This window comes from Sphaerodactylus townsendi, linkage group LG13 (genome assembly GCF_021028975.2).
Source record: "Sphaerodactylus townsendi isolate TG3544 linkage group LG13, MPM_Stown_v2.3, whole genome shotgun sequence".
Lineage (NCBI taxonomy): Eukaryota > Metazoa > Chordata > Lepidosauria > Squamata > Sphaerodactylidae > Sphaerodactylus > Sphaerodactylus townsendi.
Genome location: NC_059437.1, coordinates 29,063,721 through 29,078,686, shown reverse-complemented (window position 1 = coordinate 29,078,686; position 14,966 = coordinate 29,063,721). Strand labels below are relative to the sequence as shown.

General features: G+C 40.5%; 1 protein-coding gene across 2 annotated transcripts in view; it reads right to left on the bottom strand.

Moving 5' to 3' along the window:
• Positions 1 to 14,966, bottom strand: part of ARHGEF6 (Rac/Cdc42 guanine nucleotide exchange factor 6) — a 54,560-nt gene that overhangs the window by 8,503 nt on the left and 31,091 nt on the right. For both annotated transcript variants that reach the window (XM_048514239.1, XM_048514240.1), the window contains 8 exons: positions 12,392 to 12,538; positions 11,867 to 11,953; positions 10,500 to 10,578; positions 9,271 to 9,407; positions 7,577 to 7,702; positions 3,006 to 3,026; positions 1,722 to 1,815; positions 35 to 124 (listed from right to left, as the gene is read on the bottom strand). In XM_048514239.1, coding sequence (XP_048370196.1) covers positions 35 to 124; positions 1,722 to 1,815; positions 3,006 to 3,026; positions 7,577 to 7,702; positions 9,271 to 9,407; positions 10,500 to 10,578; positions 11,867 to 11,953; positions 12,392 to 12,538 — 781 coding nt within the window. The remainder of the gene's footprint in view (positions 1 to 34; positions 125 to 1,721; positions 1,816 to 3,005; positions 3,027 to 7,576; positions 7,703 to 9,270; positions 9,408 to 10,499; positions 10,579 to 11,866; positions 11,954 to 12,391; positions 12,539 to 14,966) is intronic.

Genomic DNA, 14,966 nt, shown 5'->3' with positions numbered 1-14,966 from the left:
CTTGTGAACAAAGACATGTCGTGGAGCTACCAACCTGAACTGAGGGTTTGCTGAAAGCCAGCCCCTGTGCAATAGGCTTCTATCACTTTCAGGATCTGGGCATCTTCTTCCAATGCAGCAGTACCTGTCAAACATTGCAAAGACAGGTTATGGAGTAGAAATTTAAGGCAGTCTTCATGCTGTGCCATTCTCTGATTTTGTGATCCACTGCCGATTATATAGAATATAATGTTTTATGGAATTGTTCTACAATCCTGTAATTGCTGCTTTACCTTCTGCATAATGCTGCTTTCAGTGCAACGCTCTCTAATTTTGGGGGCTGTGTGTTGCATACTGCTCCTAGACCATTTTAGTTTTAACCCACCTTGAGAAATGTGGACTATAAATGAAATAAACAGATTTATCGGCGGTATCTTAAGGAGCCAGTGAGGTCACAACTGGGGAAGCCTACATTTCCTTTTCAACTTAACTCATAATGTTGTTGTGAGGACAGAATAGAAAAATAGAAGGACTTGATACACCACTCTGAGCAGGGCAGTTTAAAGCACATTTACTACTTAAATGCAGTACTTAAAATAAATTAAAGAATTAGTGCTGTGGTAATAAGATATTAAGCTATGGTTTCCAATTCCCTGATGGATGGAGGGAGGCAAAATGAGCGATAGAAGAAGAAGGAGAGGAGGAGGAGTTTGGATTTATATCCCCCCTTTCTCTCCTGTAGGAGACTCAAAGGGGCTGACAATCTCCTTGCCCTTCCCCCCTCACAACAAACACCTTGTGAGGTGGGTGGGGCTGAGAGAGCTCCAAAAAGCTGTGACTAGCCCAAGGTCACCCAGCTGGCATGTGTGGGAGTGCACAGGCGATTCTGAATTCCCCAGATAAGCCTCCACAACTCAAGCGGCAGAGCTGGGAATCAAACCCGATAGACGGATCTGTCTAATTTCTAGAGCAAAATTCATCAGAATGTTGAGCTCCACTGTCATTAACAAGACTGTGGTGCTCCCTTCGTGCAGGTACCTGTTCCACCGGACCTGCACAGTGCAATGTCCCTGTGGATTGTGGCTCATGGTAATTATTGGGAGTAGATTTTCAACTTTCTGCTTCATGAGTCAGGAACTCAAACCAGGAAATCCATGGTTCAGGATTGGCAACTCAGCTTACTGGCCCATTCAGGATGGCAAGTGACGGTGATGTGTATTGGTCACTGTATGTAGGGGGCACCTGGGGTTCTGGGGGGCCTCACCCCCTCATGGACATTTTATGCCTCCCCTGAATTTTCAGCTTTCTTTCAATAAAAGGTAAACATGCTTTCTAATGTTCCTGGCAATTAACACAAAGGCAGTAGGAGAACTCATGAGACCTATTTTTAATATTTTAAAAAAATTCTATACAGTTAAAAACCTTTAAAATATTTGACAACCAAGGCAGAATTTTGTATTGCATGCAGATTTCATCAGCGGAGGAATACTGCTTTTTTGCTTTGTTTGTTTTTAGCACAGAGTTGCAAACGCTGGCAATAGTTTATAAAACCAGGCAAAAGTGTTCTCTAGTTTTAAGTAACAGATACAGCCACATGGCTCAGTAGCAGAGCACCTGCTCTGCTTGCACACAAGTGTCCCTGTGTCCCATCTCCATCAAATCCAGCTGAAAGATCTCAGATAGCAAAGGGTGGCACTTTGATTGAATTACAAAGGAAACACTGAACCATGCAGCCAACTTACTTTTCCTAATGACAAATTCCTCATCAGAAGCTTTCCTCTCAGTTTTCCTTTTAGGAAGGAACTTCTTCATTGTCTTTGGACTCTTGCTGGAATCCTGTAAGGGCACTTACTTAGAATCACAGAGTTCGAAGAGACCCCAAGAGCCATTAAGTCCAGCCCCCTGCAATGCTTGACTTAACAATTGTCACAAAGAATATACTTGGCTTTAGATCATCCAAAGCAATTCACTTGCATTATTTCACAAACCACAACAGAAACCCTGTAAGGTAGGTCAATATGATTACACTCATATCGCAGTATGTGAAGCACTGATGCTGAGGGACAGAAGCTTGGCTAAGTCTATGACATAGGCAAAATCTGAATTAGGAAGTTCCTAGTTCATTACTCCTTCTGGTTATCAATATGCCACAGGAACAGCACAGTCCTAAAAAGCAGTCCTAAATAGCCTTAACTCGTGCACCGTTCAGCATGAAATGGAAGCTGAGGCATCCCTGTCTAGAACATTTTCATTTTGCAGAATTCAGCGACAGCCTCAAGCTGCAGTCCTATGCACAGTGGAGGAATAAGTCACGCTGCAATCATAGCAGGTTTTTGCCACAGGTTGGCTTCTTAGCTGTATCAGTTTTCCCCCTCCCTTTCAGACAATATCAATTGGCGGTCATCCTTCTCCCTTTTTCCTGACTTTTTTTTCCAACCACCTTTGACATGGGACAGAGGGGGCATCTTTTTACTTGTTCCGTGACAGAAGAGATGAGGGAGTCTGTTTCTCCTACTGGTTTATGACTGTAGTAAAAACTGATTGACTGATTGACTGACATGATCTGCAGAAGCATGGGAGAAACTCAGGGGAGGGTGGAAATAGAAGATCAACAACAAGCAAACAACAATGGGTGTAAGGGAGTGGAAAAACCAATGCAGTTAAGAAGCTGAGCAACATAAAAAAAAACCTAATGTGGAAAAACCATGAGTAAACATGCACAGGATTGGGTTGTTATAAAACAAACAACTACGCATAGCATTGGCAAATATGACAAGCACACACTGATTGATATACAGATTCAAGTGTCAAGCACAAACCATAAAACAAAAAGATGTAACCAAACACACAGTAATGTAGATGTGTAGAAGAAAAGAAAGGATTTCTTATTTTACCTCCATGTAACCTTCCCTTTTTATAGTTAGTAAACTCATTTATAAAAAGCAACTGAGAATCTGTCTCTTCTGTTCTACTCTGCTAATATATATATACCCAACACAACCACTGAATAAGCCAGAGATGCTTACCTTCAAAATGTAGGACATCCGCTGGAATGAATATACAAAGAAAGAAAGGAAAAGCATGAGGAGCTAATAGCCACACCAAATTCCATCTAGGCAGGGTGAGAAGTGTTAAGCAATATTATTATCAGTTACTTTCATATTCTACTGTTGTTTTGATCTCCCCTGAATCACAAGGACATACTCTAAACTACTACAGGAACCTTTTATTTTTTATTTTATTTTTTTACTATAAAGTTTACTGAAATTACATTATACAAAGAAAAAAAACCATAAACACTGTAAATCATTAAAAAGAAGTAGAAGCTTCCCTATATGGAGCTTTGGGTCATATCATACAATTCTAAATAAACAAACTTTAAGACTTCTCAAACCAACTCCTAAGAATAAAAAAATATATTATTTGCTGGATTCGTCAGAATAGAAAAAGGCCAGTCATTTTAACTACCTGTACTGTTTAATCAATTACTCTTATTAATTTCTTTATTAATTCCCCCCCCCATTTTTTTCTAATGGTTTGCATATATCTTCTTTCTTTGAAGTCTCTTCTGTCTGCAATGACAATGATAGTAAATCTAAATCCATAAACATATAGATTTTCTCTATCCAATCATTTAACTGCGGCAATTCCTTTGTTTTTCATTTTTTAGCTATGACCAGCCTAGCTGCTGCTACCAAATAGGTTATTAACTTAGTATGTTGACATAATTTTATATTGTTAAACAATCCCAAAAGCTAAAATTCTGGTAGAAAGTCAAATTGAACATTTAAGGTACTTTGAATCTGTTTGGGTATTAATTGTCAAAATTTCTTAATTTTTCTACCTTTTAGTATCACCTGTCCAGGACTGCTAAAGGGAGACCTCGACGAGGCTTGTATGCTAATAATGAAGACCTTAATGTTTTAGATTATTAATTTCACAAATATTGTATGTAAATGTTTGAACCAAGTATTAATATTAAGAATTTTGCTGGTGGGAACTTGTGAAAAGATGTGTTGGTCTAAGGCTGTATTAATAAAAATTTGATTGGACATGTTCTACTGTTCTCCCACCATGGAATTTAAGGTGATGAACACAGATCCCAGGGGGTCTCCTATCCAGGCCCTCGTCAGACCCAAACTTACTATGCTTCAGCAAGGTGGCTGCTTCCTGTGCTACCCAACCATAATTGAGACTGTTAGAAATTAGAGGCCTTTACAGCCAGTGGTGCTTGGCAGGCCCGCTCCTGAACAGGACCTTTCCCCCTGGACTCACTGGGGCCCTGTAAAGATAGCCTTTAAAACATGGGACAATGAGGATAGGCTTAACGTCAGATGCTCTCAGTGTCTCTGACCATCAGATGAGTCCGAGGGCTATTTTCTCTGTATGGCTTTGATCTCTTGTAAGCCAATCTGAACAATTGAAAGACAGAGTCTAAATCTTTACAATAAACAGATGTGGAGAAGGAGCATCCGCACTGGACAATGTACAGTCGCTGTTGATTGTTAGCAAACAACATTCTTTTCCAGAGTTATGCAATATGTAAGAAGTTTCAGGAGGAAAAATGTTTGTTCTTCCCCGCCTCTCTGATTAGCATCAGGTATGTCAGTGCCTCATGTGTCTAGTGTAAGAGGTGTGTGGGTTAACACACCAGTGGTGGCGAACCTACGGCATGGGTGCCAGAGGTGGCACTCAAAGCCCTCTCTGTGGGCACGCGCGCACAGAGTTCGTCATGTGATAATAGTGTAATTATTTCAGGGAGATTATTAGCATTAAACCTAAGACCTAGTTTTGGGAAAGCAGTGTAGGTAACCCTGTTAAGCGCTGTTAAACCCTACTGATTTTCATGGGAAGAACTAAAGCATGATCCTTTACTTGGGAGTAAGATTGGTTGCTGGCAATGGGATTTGCTTCTGAGTAAACCCTCCTAGGGTGGTGATTCACCTGTTCGAAGCGTTGCACAGTTGCTTCAAGGCAATGCCACTGACTACCACCAAGCTTACTCCCGAGTAACGTGCGCCTCGGAGCCAACTGTTTTTTCTAAACTAAAACCTCAGTATTCAGGTTAAATTGCCGTGTTGGCACTTTGCGATAAATAAGTGGGTTTTGGGTTGCAATTTGGGCACTCGGTCTCGAAAAGGTTCGCCATCACTGCACTATCAACTAATGCAGAGAGACCTGTACTACAGCTAAAGTTAATTCTGTGAAAAATGAATCATTAAAAAAAATTCATTGAAAAGTGATAATGGTGGATTTTGTACTCTTAGTTAGAAGCTATGACATAAGTTTCCGGTACAATGAAAATCACTCCAACCTCCCCCTTTTCCACCCTGTTTCCTGTGGGCTTGAATTGCATATTGTTGTGCTAAAAGATTAAAGCCATTTATGTCCAAAAGTGGAAGAGCAATTAATGATCCCAGCCCTACTTCTGGCTTCTAGAACAGTAAACAACAATGACATTTGATACTGAAAAATGACAACTTTTGCAAGAGTGTGTGGCGGAGAGCAAGTTATTTCCCCTCACAGTGATAAAGATCAAAGAGTTAGCTAAAGATGCTGCTGTATGCAGAATTCTTAGAAATGTACTTCTCATTGAGACAAAGAGCAAGACAGCAGAAAGAGATTAGCAATGCATTTGAAAAGGCGGGAAAACAAAGACCACCCCATATTAGTTTATTTTGCTTTAATTCTCATGACTTTTAATACCATCTCATGAATGTAAGGTCCTGGGCAATTCAGCATCGGCACCATTCTCTGTATTTTTAGCATTGGTGGATTCCGTACAGCAAATGTATAATGGGTTACAGTCATCATAAAGGAATCCGTTTTCCTTTTTCCCGTTCACATGTGTGCCATGCAGGCAGCGATTGGAGCTCATGGAAACAATCTGGGTTGCTTTCATGCCTTCAGATGCAGACATCTCTCTTAAAAAAATTTTTTTCCTGCAACACATGCGTAGCTGCGCAGGCCTACAAGAATGAACCCCTGCAGCCACGTTGATCATTTCACAATCCAATTGTAGCTGCCCATGTAGCTGCCCATGTGCAACTCGCAAAAGAAAAAAAGAAAAAGGGATCTCCCTGCAATGGCAAGGAATAATGAATGTGTTATTTTAGATTGGTCATACTCTCGCTGCCACGGGGAGAAAACGTGCTTGGAGGACTTTGTACCCTCAGAGAATCTGCTTACAACCTGCTGAGTGACCTGCACGGAACAGCAGACGGGCGGATTCTCCCTAATAGCGGATGGTGCGGAACTTACAGTGCATGGTTGGAAGGGAGGGAAATAAAGCATCTCCTGCCTGGCTGTTCATGCTCCAACTCAGGATTTTGCAAAAGAATCGCTGGTTTACTGCTTTTTGGAAATTCCTGGTTGAGGGAAATAAAACGGGGCAAACTTGTTTTGGGTATAGAACCTGTGCGAAGTCCCCCCGCCTCAACAAATGGTTTGTATTGTGCCCTACACCCACTATATTCGGCATGTACAGAATCTACCATAGTTATAGATCATCCCATTTAGTACTAATGGACCAAAAACCACAGTAGACAGATGGGCAGTGATGTCATGATTGGGTATGCCATTGAAATCCTTCCAATTCCTCCTATCCAGATGCATGGGATGTGTCCAGATCAAGTTAACACCAAACAACATAGAAATAATTTCCCAGAACCTCAGTGACATGCTTTTTTTTTTTTAGGGTGGGTGGAGAACAACGTTCACGTCTGGAGTGCTGTGTGGTTTCCGGGCTGTATGGCCGTGTTCTAGCAGCATTCTCTCCTGATGTTTCTCCTGTATCTGTGGCTGGCATCTTCAGATCCTCTATCTATCAGATCTCTAACTATCAGATCCTCTGAAGATGCCAACCACAGATGCAGGCGAAACATCAGGAGAGAATGCTGCTAGAACACGGCCATACAGCCTGGAAACCACACAGCACCCCAGTGATTCCGGCCGTGAAAGCCTTCGACAAAACATTCATGTCCTTCAAACCTACAAGCTCAACTACCTGCAGGGTAGTTTTCAACCCTTGAATTGTGGTGGTGGGGCTCAGGGGTTTACTGCACCACCAGCAAAGCTTACCAGGGAAGGAAACTGCAGATCTGATCTTGGCTGAACTGCACTGCTGCCACTCCTAGAGGCTGGAGGGTGTTACTGCACCTCCTTGGGTCAGTGGGGATCTGATAACACAAGGAGTTAACAGGGTCCGTCTGATCCTTTTAAGTTCTTGCCCTCCCCTCCCCATTTTGTTGCAGCCTAGGAGCTGGAGCAGTCAGCTCTCCTTCTCAGCTTCTTCAGCATAACACCTAGGGAACCAGGAGAGAGGGAGTGATGGATGGTCTGGTTCCTGGTGAAGTGGTTAAAGCGAGAAGGGGTACGAAGGGGTTGATAAACAGCAGTACCCTTTTGTTGAGCTTCCCCTGAAAACAGTGTACTCTGGCCTAGAAACCATCACTTTAGTTCAGCCTCACTGGTAAGTCTTGGCTTCATACCACCTCTTCTAGCCAAATAGATAAATTAAGCCACTCTGTATTCTGTATTAGAATAAAACAAGAATTCAGAAGATTGTAATTCATGACAAAGATTTCATGATCGTTACCTCTTTATAGCTGAGTGCCACAGATGGCCGGAGGGGTGGGGCAGGCCTGAGGCAACTTAAGGTCCAGGGCTTCAGGATCTTGGGTGGCTCCAAAGGGCCACGAACTTGTCCAGTGGAACTGAAGGTCTGAGGAAATATGAGGTTGTGAGGAAACCATAAAAGATTAGGGTGACTGGTTTGGTAATTTCCCCCCACCCTTTTGGGTTGACTTCATATGAGGTTGAATCCATATGAGGTTGGGAGACTAAAGTGGGCCATTCATTAACAAAGAGTCATGGGGGCGGGACAAAGAGTTCTTTCATCTGTGAGTAAATGTGCCTGTTCCCTTGTGTTGTCTGCAAGGTGGCACCAAGCTAAAAGGAAGCCCAATGGAAATTCTTTCCATCAAGGAAGTCAAATAGATCCAGAGAGACAATTGGAGCAATTCCAGATGGGGGGATGGTACGAACTGTAAAAAGAGAGCTCATTTGTCAAACAACTTCTGATGTTACCCCATATGATAACTTGTGGAGCTCACTGCCACAAGATGTAGGGATGTCCATTAGCACTGATGGCTTTTAAAAAGAGGGATTAGACAAGGAGTGTCTTTGGCCTCTGTCCTTCTACTAATGGCCTTCCAAAAGGAATGTGGTTGGCTACAAGATGTCAGACTAGGTGGACATTTTAATCTGCTGCAGCAGGGCTCTTCTAATATCCTTGTAGTTGTAGCTATGATAACATTAATCTTTTCATGCTGAGTTTGCAAGCTAACCAAGAGTTCAAGCACTTTTAAACTGACACTGAACTTTGTTTGCTTAGTTGCCTTCATAGTGGACAGTTAATTGAAATAGTTACAGGAAAGTTAGATTAATTAGATTAACTGCTTCTTAAATGAGATTAAGAGTTGAGATTGGCCTTCTTATTTTGCTATATCAGATACAACTTATATGCACATGCCGACTGGCTTATTTGCACTTATGTTGATCATCTGATATTTAGTTATGAAACTGCTGGTTACCTAGATAATAACCACATGATTTTGATAGAACAAGTTTAGACAAAGATAAGATTGATATTTTTCTATAAATTTGGATTCCTATAATAAGCAAATCAGATTTCTCTGGATTAAAGTCTGAGGAGGAGATTAGGTGAGATTTCTTAGTGGGTAACTTGGGGTTTTGATAATCCTTAAAAGCAGTGAGACAACAAGCTGAAACCTGATTTGCTTTCTAAACTATTACTTGCTATAATATGATTAGGCAACACGAAGAAATTTGATAATTTTAGCATTTCTCTTCACAGTAACTGTAGGGTTAACTTTTTTATTCCTGTATTTTTTTTCTGTTGTGTTCAATAAGAAGAACATTTTCTTATCTCAAAAGGTAAATGTTTCTACAGGATTCTGCTGGTTAATAGTTCAAACTCACTCGCTCACTCTTTTGCATCATCAGCATTCAAGGTCGCCAATCACCCTTTAATAGATCAATCCTGGAAAAAACTGCTGCTAAAAAACTGAGCAAAAAACTTTTGCTCAAGCAAAGCCGTTAGAAGTATTTAATGCAGGTCCTCTAATCAGATGCAGGAGGGAAATCTCTCGTCACATCCTTATGCAGGATATTATTTCATTTTGATCTTTGACTCTTGCACATCTTCTGTAAGAGAGGAAGGTGCTTCACAGTATAGAAAATGCAGCACAACCAATCCAATAAACTTACTGAGTGAGCACTCCAAGAGTGCGTCTTGGACAGAATGCCACTTGTGGCTCCTCTCGTCAGCCTTTGCAAATGGTCCAGCCATTCATGCAGATCGTGGCTGCTGTTACAGTGTACTGTGATCCGGTCTATCATAGTTCCTGTGAGAGGGGAACGAAAGGTGTTACAATTTTTTTAAACCTCTGCAAGACGACGACAACTCTGGATTTATACCCTCTTTCTCTCCTGAAAGGAGACTCAAAGGGGCTTACAAACTCCTTTCCCTTCTTCTCCCCACAACAGGTCCCCTGAGAGGTAGGTGGGGTTGAGAGTTAAGAGCTATGACTAGCCCAAGGTCACCCAACAGGAATGTAGGAGAGGGGAAACAAATCTGGTTCATGAGATAAGACTCCGCTACTCAAGAGGAGAAGTGGGGCATCAAACCCAGTTCTACAGATTAGGGCCTCTTAACCACTACACCATTAAGAAACATCTAAGGAAGAAAAATGTAGAATGCTTTCACAACTAGTATAAATATCTTTTAAGAAATCATGCTCCCCACCCCACCGCCTTTGAACCTAGTTAAATGCAGCATGTAAAATGGAAAATAACCATTTTAAATGTACACAGTCAGCCCCCCTCCTCGCAAAATGTTGCTAAATTTAAATGATCTGGTAGGTGCTGGTTTTCCATGTTGCTTTCAAAGACAGGCAAATCTGCATTTCCATATCTGGCCACACAAAAATACAGCATCAAGGCTTCCTCCTCAAATTGTGTGTGTGTGAGTGGGGGGGTGGGGGGAGGATATGTTCATAAATCCCCAGAGATACTAATATTTGTACAAGTACAATGTGGCTTGTCACTGCTGTAGATATGTGGGAAACTGGAAAAACACACATATACATAATCATTTCTTGTGAAAGTGTGGATACATTAATTTAAGCATTATCACAAATCAATCTCATAGTGTGTTGGTTTGGGGATGATATCATACGTAGCCATTAGCCGTTGGTGGACCAACCTTCCATAACAGTGGGCATAGGCAACAACTTGTTCCATGTTCGGTTCTAAGCATCTGTTGATGCTTGATAAATAAACAAATGGGTATTACTATTGTTAATAAATCCCTTTGCTGATTCTCATGACTTCCGTCTGTAATAGTAATCAAGATAATATTCCTCCTGTAATTGCCTGTTTGTGCCAAAGATATTCTACACAACATGTTCGTAACATACACTGGCAGCAATACCAACCTCCAATTTCAAAAGCATGTTCGTTTCCATCCATCTCTTCAAGTTTTGTCAACACCATTCCTGTTAAAGGCAGCTTTCCCTGTTCCCACAGAAAGAAAAAAGTTATTTCCAGTTATTTCCTTGATTAAGATTTTGCTGTGCTTACAATCACTGTTTTGATATCTTTGATTCATCAGTTAATCAACTTGCTGGTAGAACATTAAACACTTTGTCGTTTCTGGGCAATGCTGCTCGTTTTAGAGAGAGATTATCTATTGATCTGCCTTCTGCAACTGCCTGTTGCATGGGTAGACTTGTTACTTAAATCAAGAAACTGCACCATATTCTTCACCAATTTTCATTTTAAATTTAAGACTTCAAATGCCTAGGTTTCACTGTTTTTCTTTACTGTATGTGTGTTAAATGCCATGAAGTTACTTCCAACTCACGGCAATCTTATGAATTAACATCCTCCAAAGTGTCCCACTATTACAGCCTTGCAGACTGAGGGCCATAGCTTTCTTTTGAGGATAAATCCATCTCACGTTGGCCTTCCTCTTTTCCTGCTGCCTGTGACTTTCCTGGCATTGTTATCTTTTCCATTGTCTTCTCATAAAGTATGATAGCCTCAGTTTAGTAATTTTAGCTTCTAGGGAAAGTTCAGGCTTGATATGATCTAGAACCCACATTTATCTTCTTGGTAGTGCACAGTATCCATAAAACTCTCCTCTAACACATTTCAAAGGAATCAACTTTCTTCCTGTCAGCTTTCTTCATTGTCCAACTTTCACAACCACACATAGTGATAGAGAAAATGATGGCATGAATAACTTTATTTTGGTTGCCAGTGACACATCCTTACACTTAAGAATCTTTTCTAGCTCCTTCATGGCTACTCTTCCCAAAATCAATTGCCTTCTGATTTCTTGAAAGCAGTCTGCCTTTCAGTTGATGATAGATCCAAGGAACAGAAAATCTTGAACAATTTTAATTTCTTTATCATTGCCCAGAAAATTGTCTAATTCCCCGGTGCTCCTTGTTTTTCTTCTTCATTCTACTTCCATTGTTTTATTTCCTGATGGTTAAATGTTTTTTTGAAATCCTTATTGCTGTGCTTTTCACTGCTGCTTTATTGCTTTTACTGCATTTTAAATTATTTTTAAATTTTATTTTTTAAACTAGTTTTTAAAAGATCTATTTATCAATTGACTTTTCTGTATTATACCAATTTTTTCTTAGTAGTCTAGTACTAAAAAGATGGTATAGATCGTGAAAATAAAAATAGAGATAGGTTTGGTATCTCTGAAGGGTTTTTGTTTTTGTTTTTACACAAGACCATTCTGAGTTTGGTTTGCAATTCCCTGGGATTTCAGACAATCTCTACTCACCTGATATATGAATCCACTCATCCGAGGACTGGCCGAGAGCACCAGCAGAATGTTTGCAAACAGCATAAAGTACCTCTCTTCTCTTTCCTAAAAAAGAGGACAATTCATGCTTCAGACCAGTCAATTTTTGCAAAATAGCTGGTAGCAGACCATCTGCCATTTACATGGAAAATCCTAGGTTCGAATCTTGGCACCTTCAGTTGAAGGACAGCTGGGTTTAGGAAAGACCTTTATTTGTCTGAGATCCTGAAGACTTGGGTCAGTCAGAATACACCATCCAGAGCTAGAAAGGTTTCAAGCAAAAGCCTTTTCACAGATTTAGGTAATTAATAATTCAGCCTGTGTATACTGTTTTGCAAAACCATGAAAACAACACTGGATGCCTTCTTATTGGGCAGAATAATGTACGTAGGCTTGGATCTGCTTTTAAAACTTGTCCTTGAACAAGGAGAGGAGAAAGGAGAGAAGGTGATGAACAAAAGGTACAGTCCTCATAGCTTGTGATATTAAGTCTCGCCCCCTTACCTCACTTGCTCCATACTGGACCATGACTTGTGACATGTAAATGACAGGGCCTAGAGATTTTATCTCTTCGCCTTCCCATCCCTGAATAGATTCTGAAAGGATCTGGAGCTCAAGCTGCTTTCTCTTCCTCAGCTCCTGACACTGGGCCTGAAAACAAAAAAAAAGCATTTTAAAAAAACTTGCTTCCCATCATGCATTCATATGAAAAGAGGCAGCAGAAGGCAGCTGAATAAATGTAAAAGGTGAGCTCTGTTTTTCGGAGGTTAGCCTTAAAACCATATTGTAAAGAAAGTGTATTTTAACTTATTATTTTGTTAACAAAACTGTAGCCATTTTGTATGATTTTAGAACTTAAGATGTCTGGTTTGTCTGTTTCATTCATTGTAGCAAGCCCAGCCATAACAAGACTGACTTCATCTGCCAAGGTCTTAAAAACCGTTAAACAAGTTAATTGAAAAGCATTCCTTTGGGTTTCTGAAACCGTTATCACCTGGGAACAGTTGAGATAACAACTTTGCTATGGCTTAATTAGAGGGGCAATCCCATTGGTTCAGCGAGTACCACATGGGTTAGAGTTTTCCTGTATAGTTTTAATATGCTATTGACAGGTATCTGTCATTTTGGCTATTCAGTTATCTCGCTACTACGAACTATTGGTTTGCATCCTTTGAACTCTGTTCCTGACTTGGAAAAAACACAGCTTGTTGCCTGGAACAAAGGCAATGCAAAAATGAACCTTTATTATTGGACTCTATTGGGACTTGGGTTGATTATATTAGCCACTGCAATTGGTATTTTGTTCTATCGGTACCTGCAAATATCAGTGCCTTTGAACGGTTCTTTATTTTAATAAATTGAAAAAAATACTTTTTCATTTTTCTATTTTTGTGTGTGAAGTGTTTGGTTCAGAGCCCATGATGCCCATGCACTAATTGGTCCTGAGTGAGCACTTGGGAACCTTGACATATATCTTTAACTGTTTGTGTTTTTGAGGGTCTATGTGTGTGTGTTTGAGGATGTGGGAAGGCTTCTGTTTGTGTGTGGGGTTTTCTTTGTTTTTCGGCCTGTCATTGCTCCAGGCTTCTGAGAAGAAGGGCTTCTGGTGAGTTACCAGCTCTGTTTTAACTGCCATCCAGCTCTTTTGAGAAATCTCTGAGAGGCAGTGGCACGTGCTCAATAATGTACACAGTTTTTATCACTAAGTACCAATCTTTTGGGAGAGAGTACAAGGTGAGTTAGAGACCTGACTGGGGGCAGAGGCTTCAGCCACTAGGTCTCAGTCTGTGAAGCTCAGTGAACATGGGCTTGGCTAAACAGTCAAGGCTAATGCTCATTTTTTTGTGGGGAAGTTTAGTAGGGGACTTTTTGAAGGGAGGCCCATAGATCTGTACTATTTAAGACTACTAAACATGGATGGTTAGGGAGTTTCTGATGTCACCTGCAACAACTGTGGTATGTTTGCTTTTTTGTCAGAGGATTACCATATATACTCGTGTATAAGTCAACCCGCATATAAGTCAAGGCACCTAATTTTACCACAAAAAAATGGGAAAACTTATTGACTTGTGTATAAGTATAAGTGTATATAGGATAGGAAATGCAGCAGCTACTGGTAAATTTCAAAAATAAAAATAGATACCAATACAATTACACTAATTGAGGTAAGGTTAAATGTTTTTTAATATTTATTTCAAAGAAAAATAGTAAAGTAGCTCTGTAAGTGGAAAAGAGGGTCAACGAGAACAATATGGTCTCAACAATAACTTTAAAAGTACAAAAACCTTAGCTCAATCAGCAACCAAGCTAAAACACAAGAGTTAAAATCCTTCAAAATCCTTCAAAACTGGATTCCTCATCATCATCTCAAATGTAACCCAACTCAGATTTTAAGAGGGAGAGTCAACTGGGGAAAATGGTACAAGGAGACAAAAATGAACACATGCACACACACTCCCCAACACTATGGTGCCAATCCCATTGGGGTCCCCTTATTGCTGCTTTTAGAGACAAACAATGCATCTGAAATTCCAGTCACAGAACTCTTATTATCATAAGCAGTGTGTTCTTCAGGTGACATGTCACAGTCAGAGGAGGTCTGGGCATTGAAGGAACAATTTTCCAAGGAACATTATTTTAAAAATGTTTTCAGTCAGCTGGGGTGGCTTGTGAGTTCTTCTTTTTATTCTCTGTAAACACTTCGATGGGTCTAAGTTTTCGACACCATGTTCCTTTCCTGTTTTCAATGAAATCTCATCATCTTCTTGCTACCCAACTTCAGGCTCGTCTCCACCCCCACCCTAACTACTGCATCTTCTATGCCAAAAAGGAAGACAATGCCCTACTTTGTTTCAGTGAAAGCAACAGATAAGCAAAAACAAAGAGCATAAAAAACAGCCAAAGTGTTCCCTGAACTGAACATAAAACCTAGGGAAATAGCGCCCCTTGTGGGCAAGTAGCTTCATTTGTTTTTAGCACAGATTTTCCATTTTTGCCTTACTTATCCTCTCCAGCTCAACTAAGAGCAAACCAAAATACGTAAACATAACCACCCCCTCCCACCAGTTTCCTTAAATGT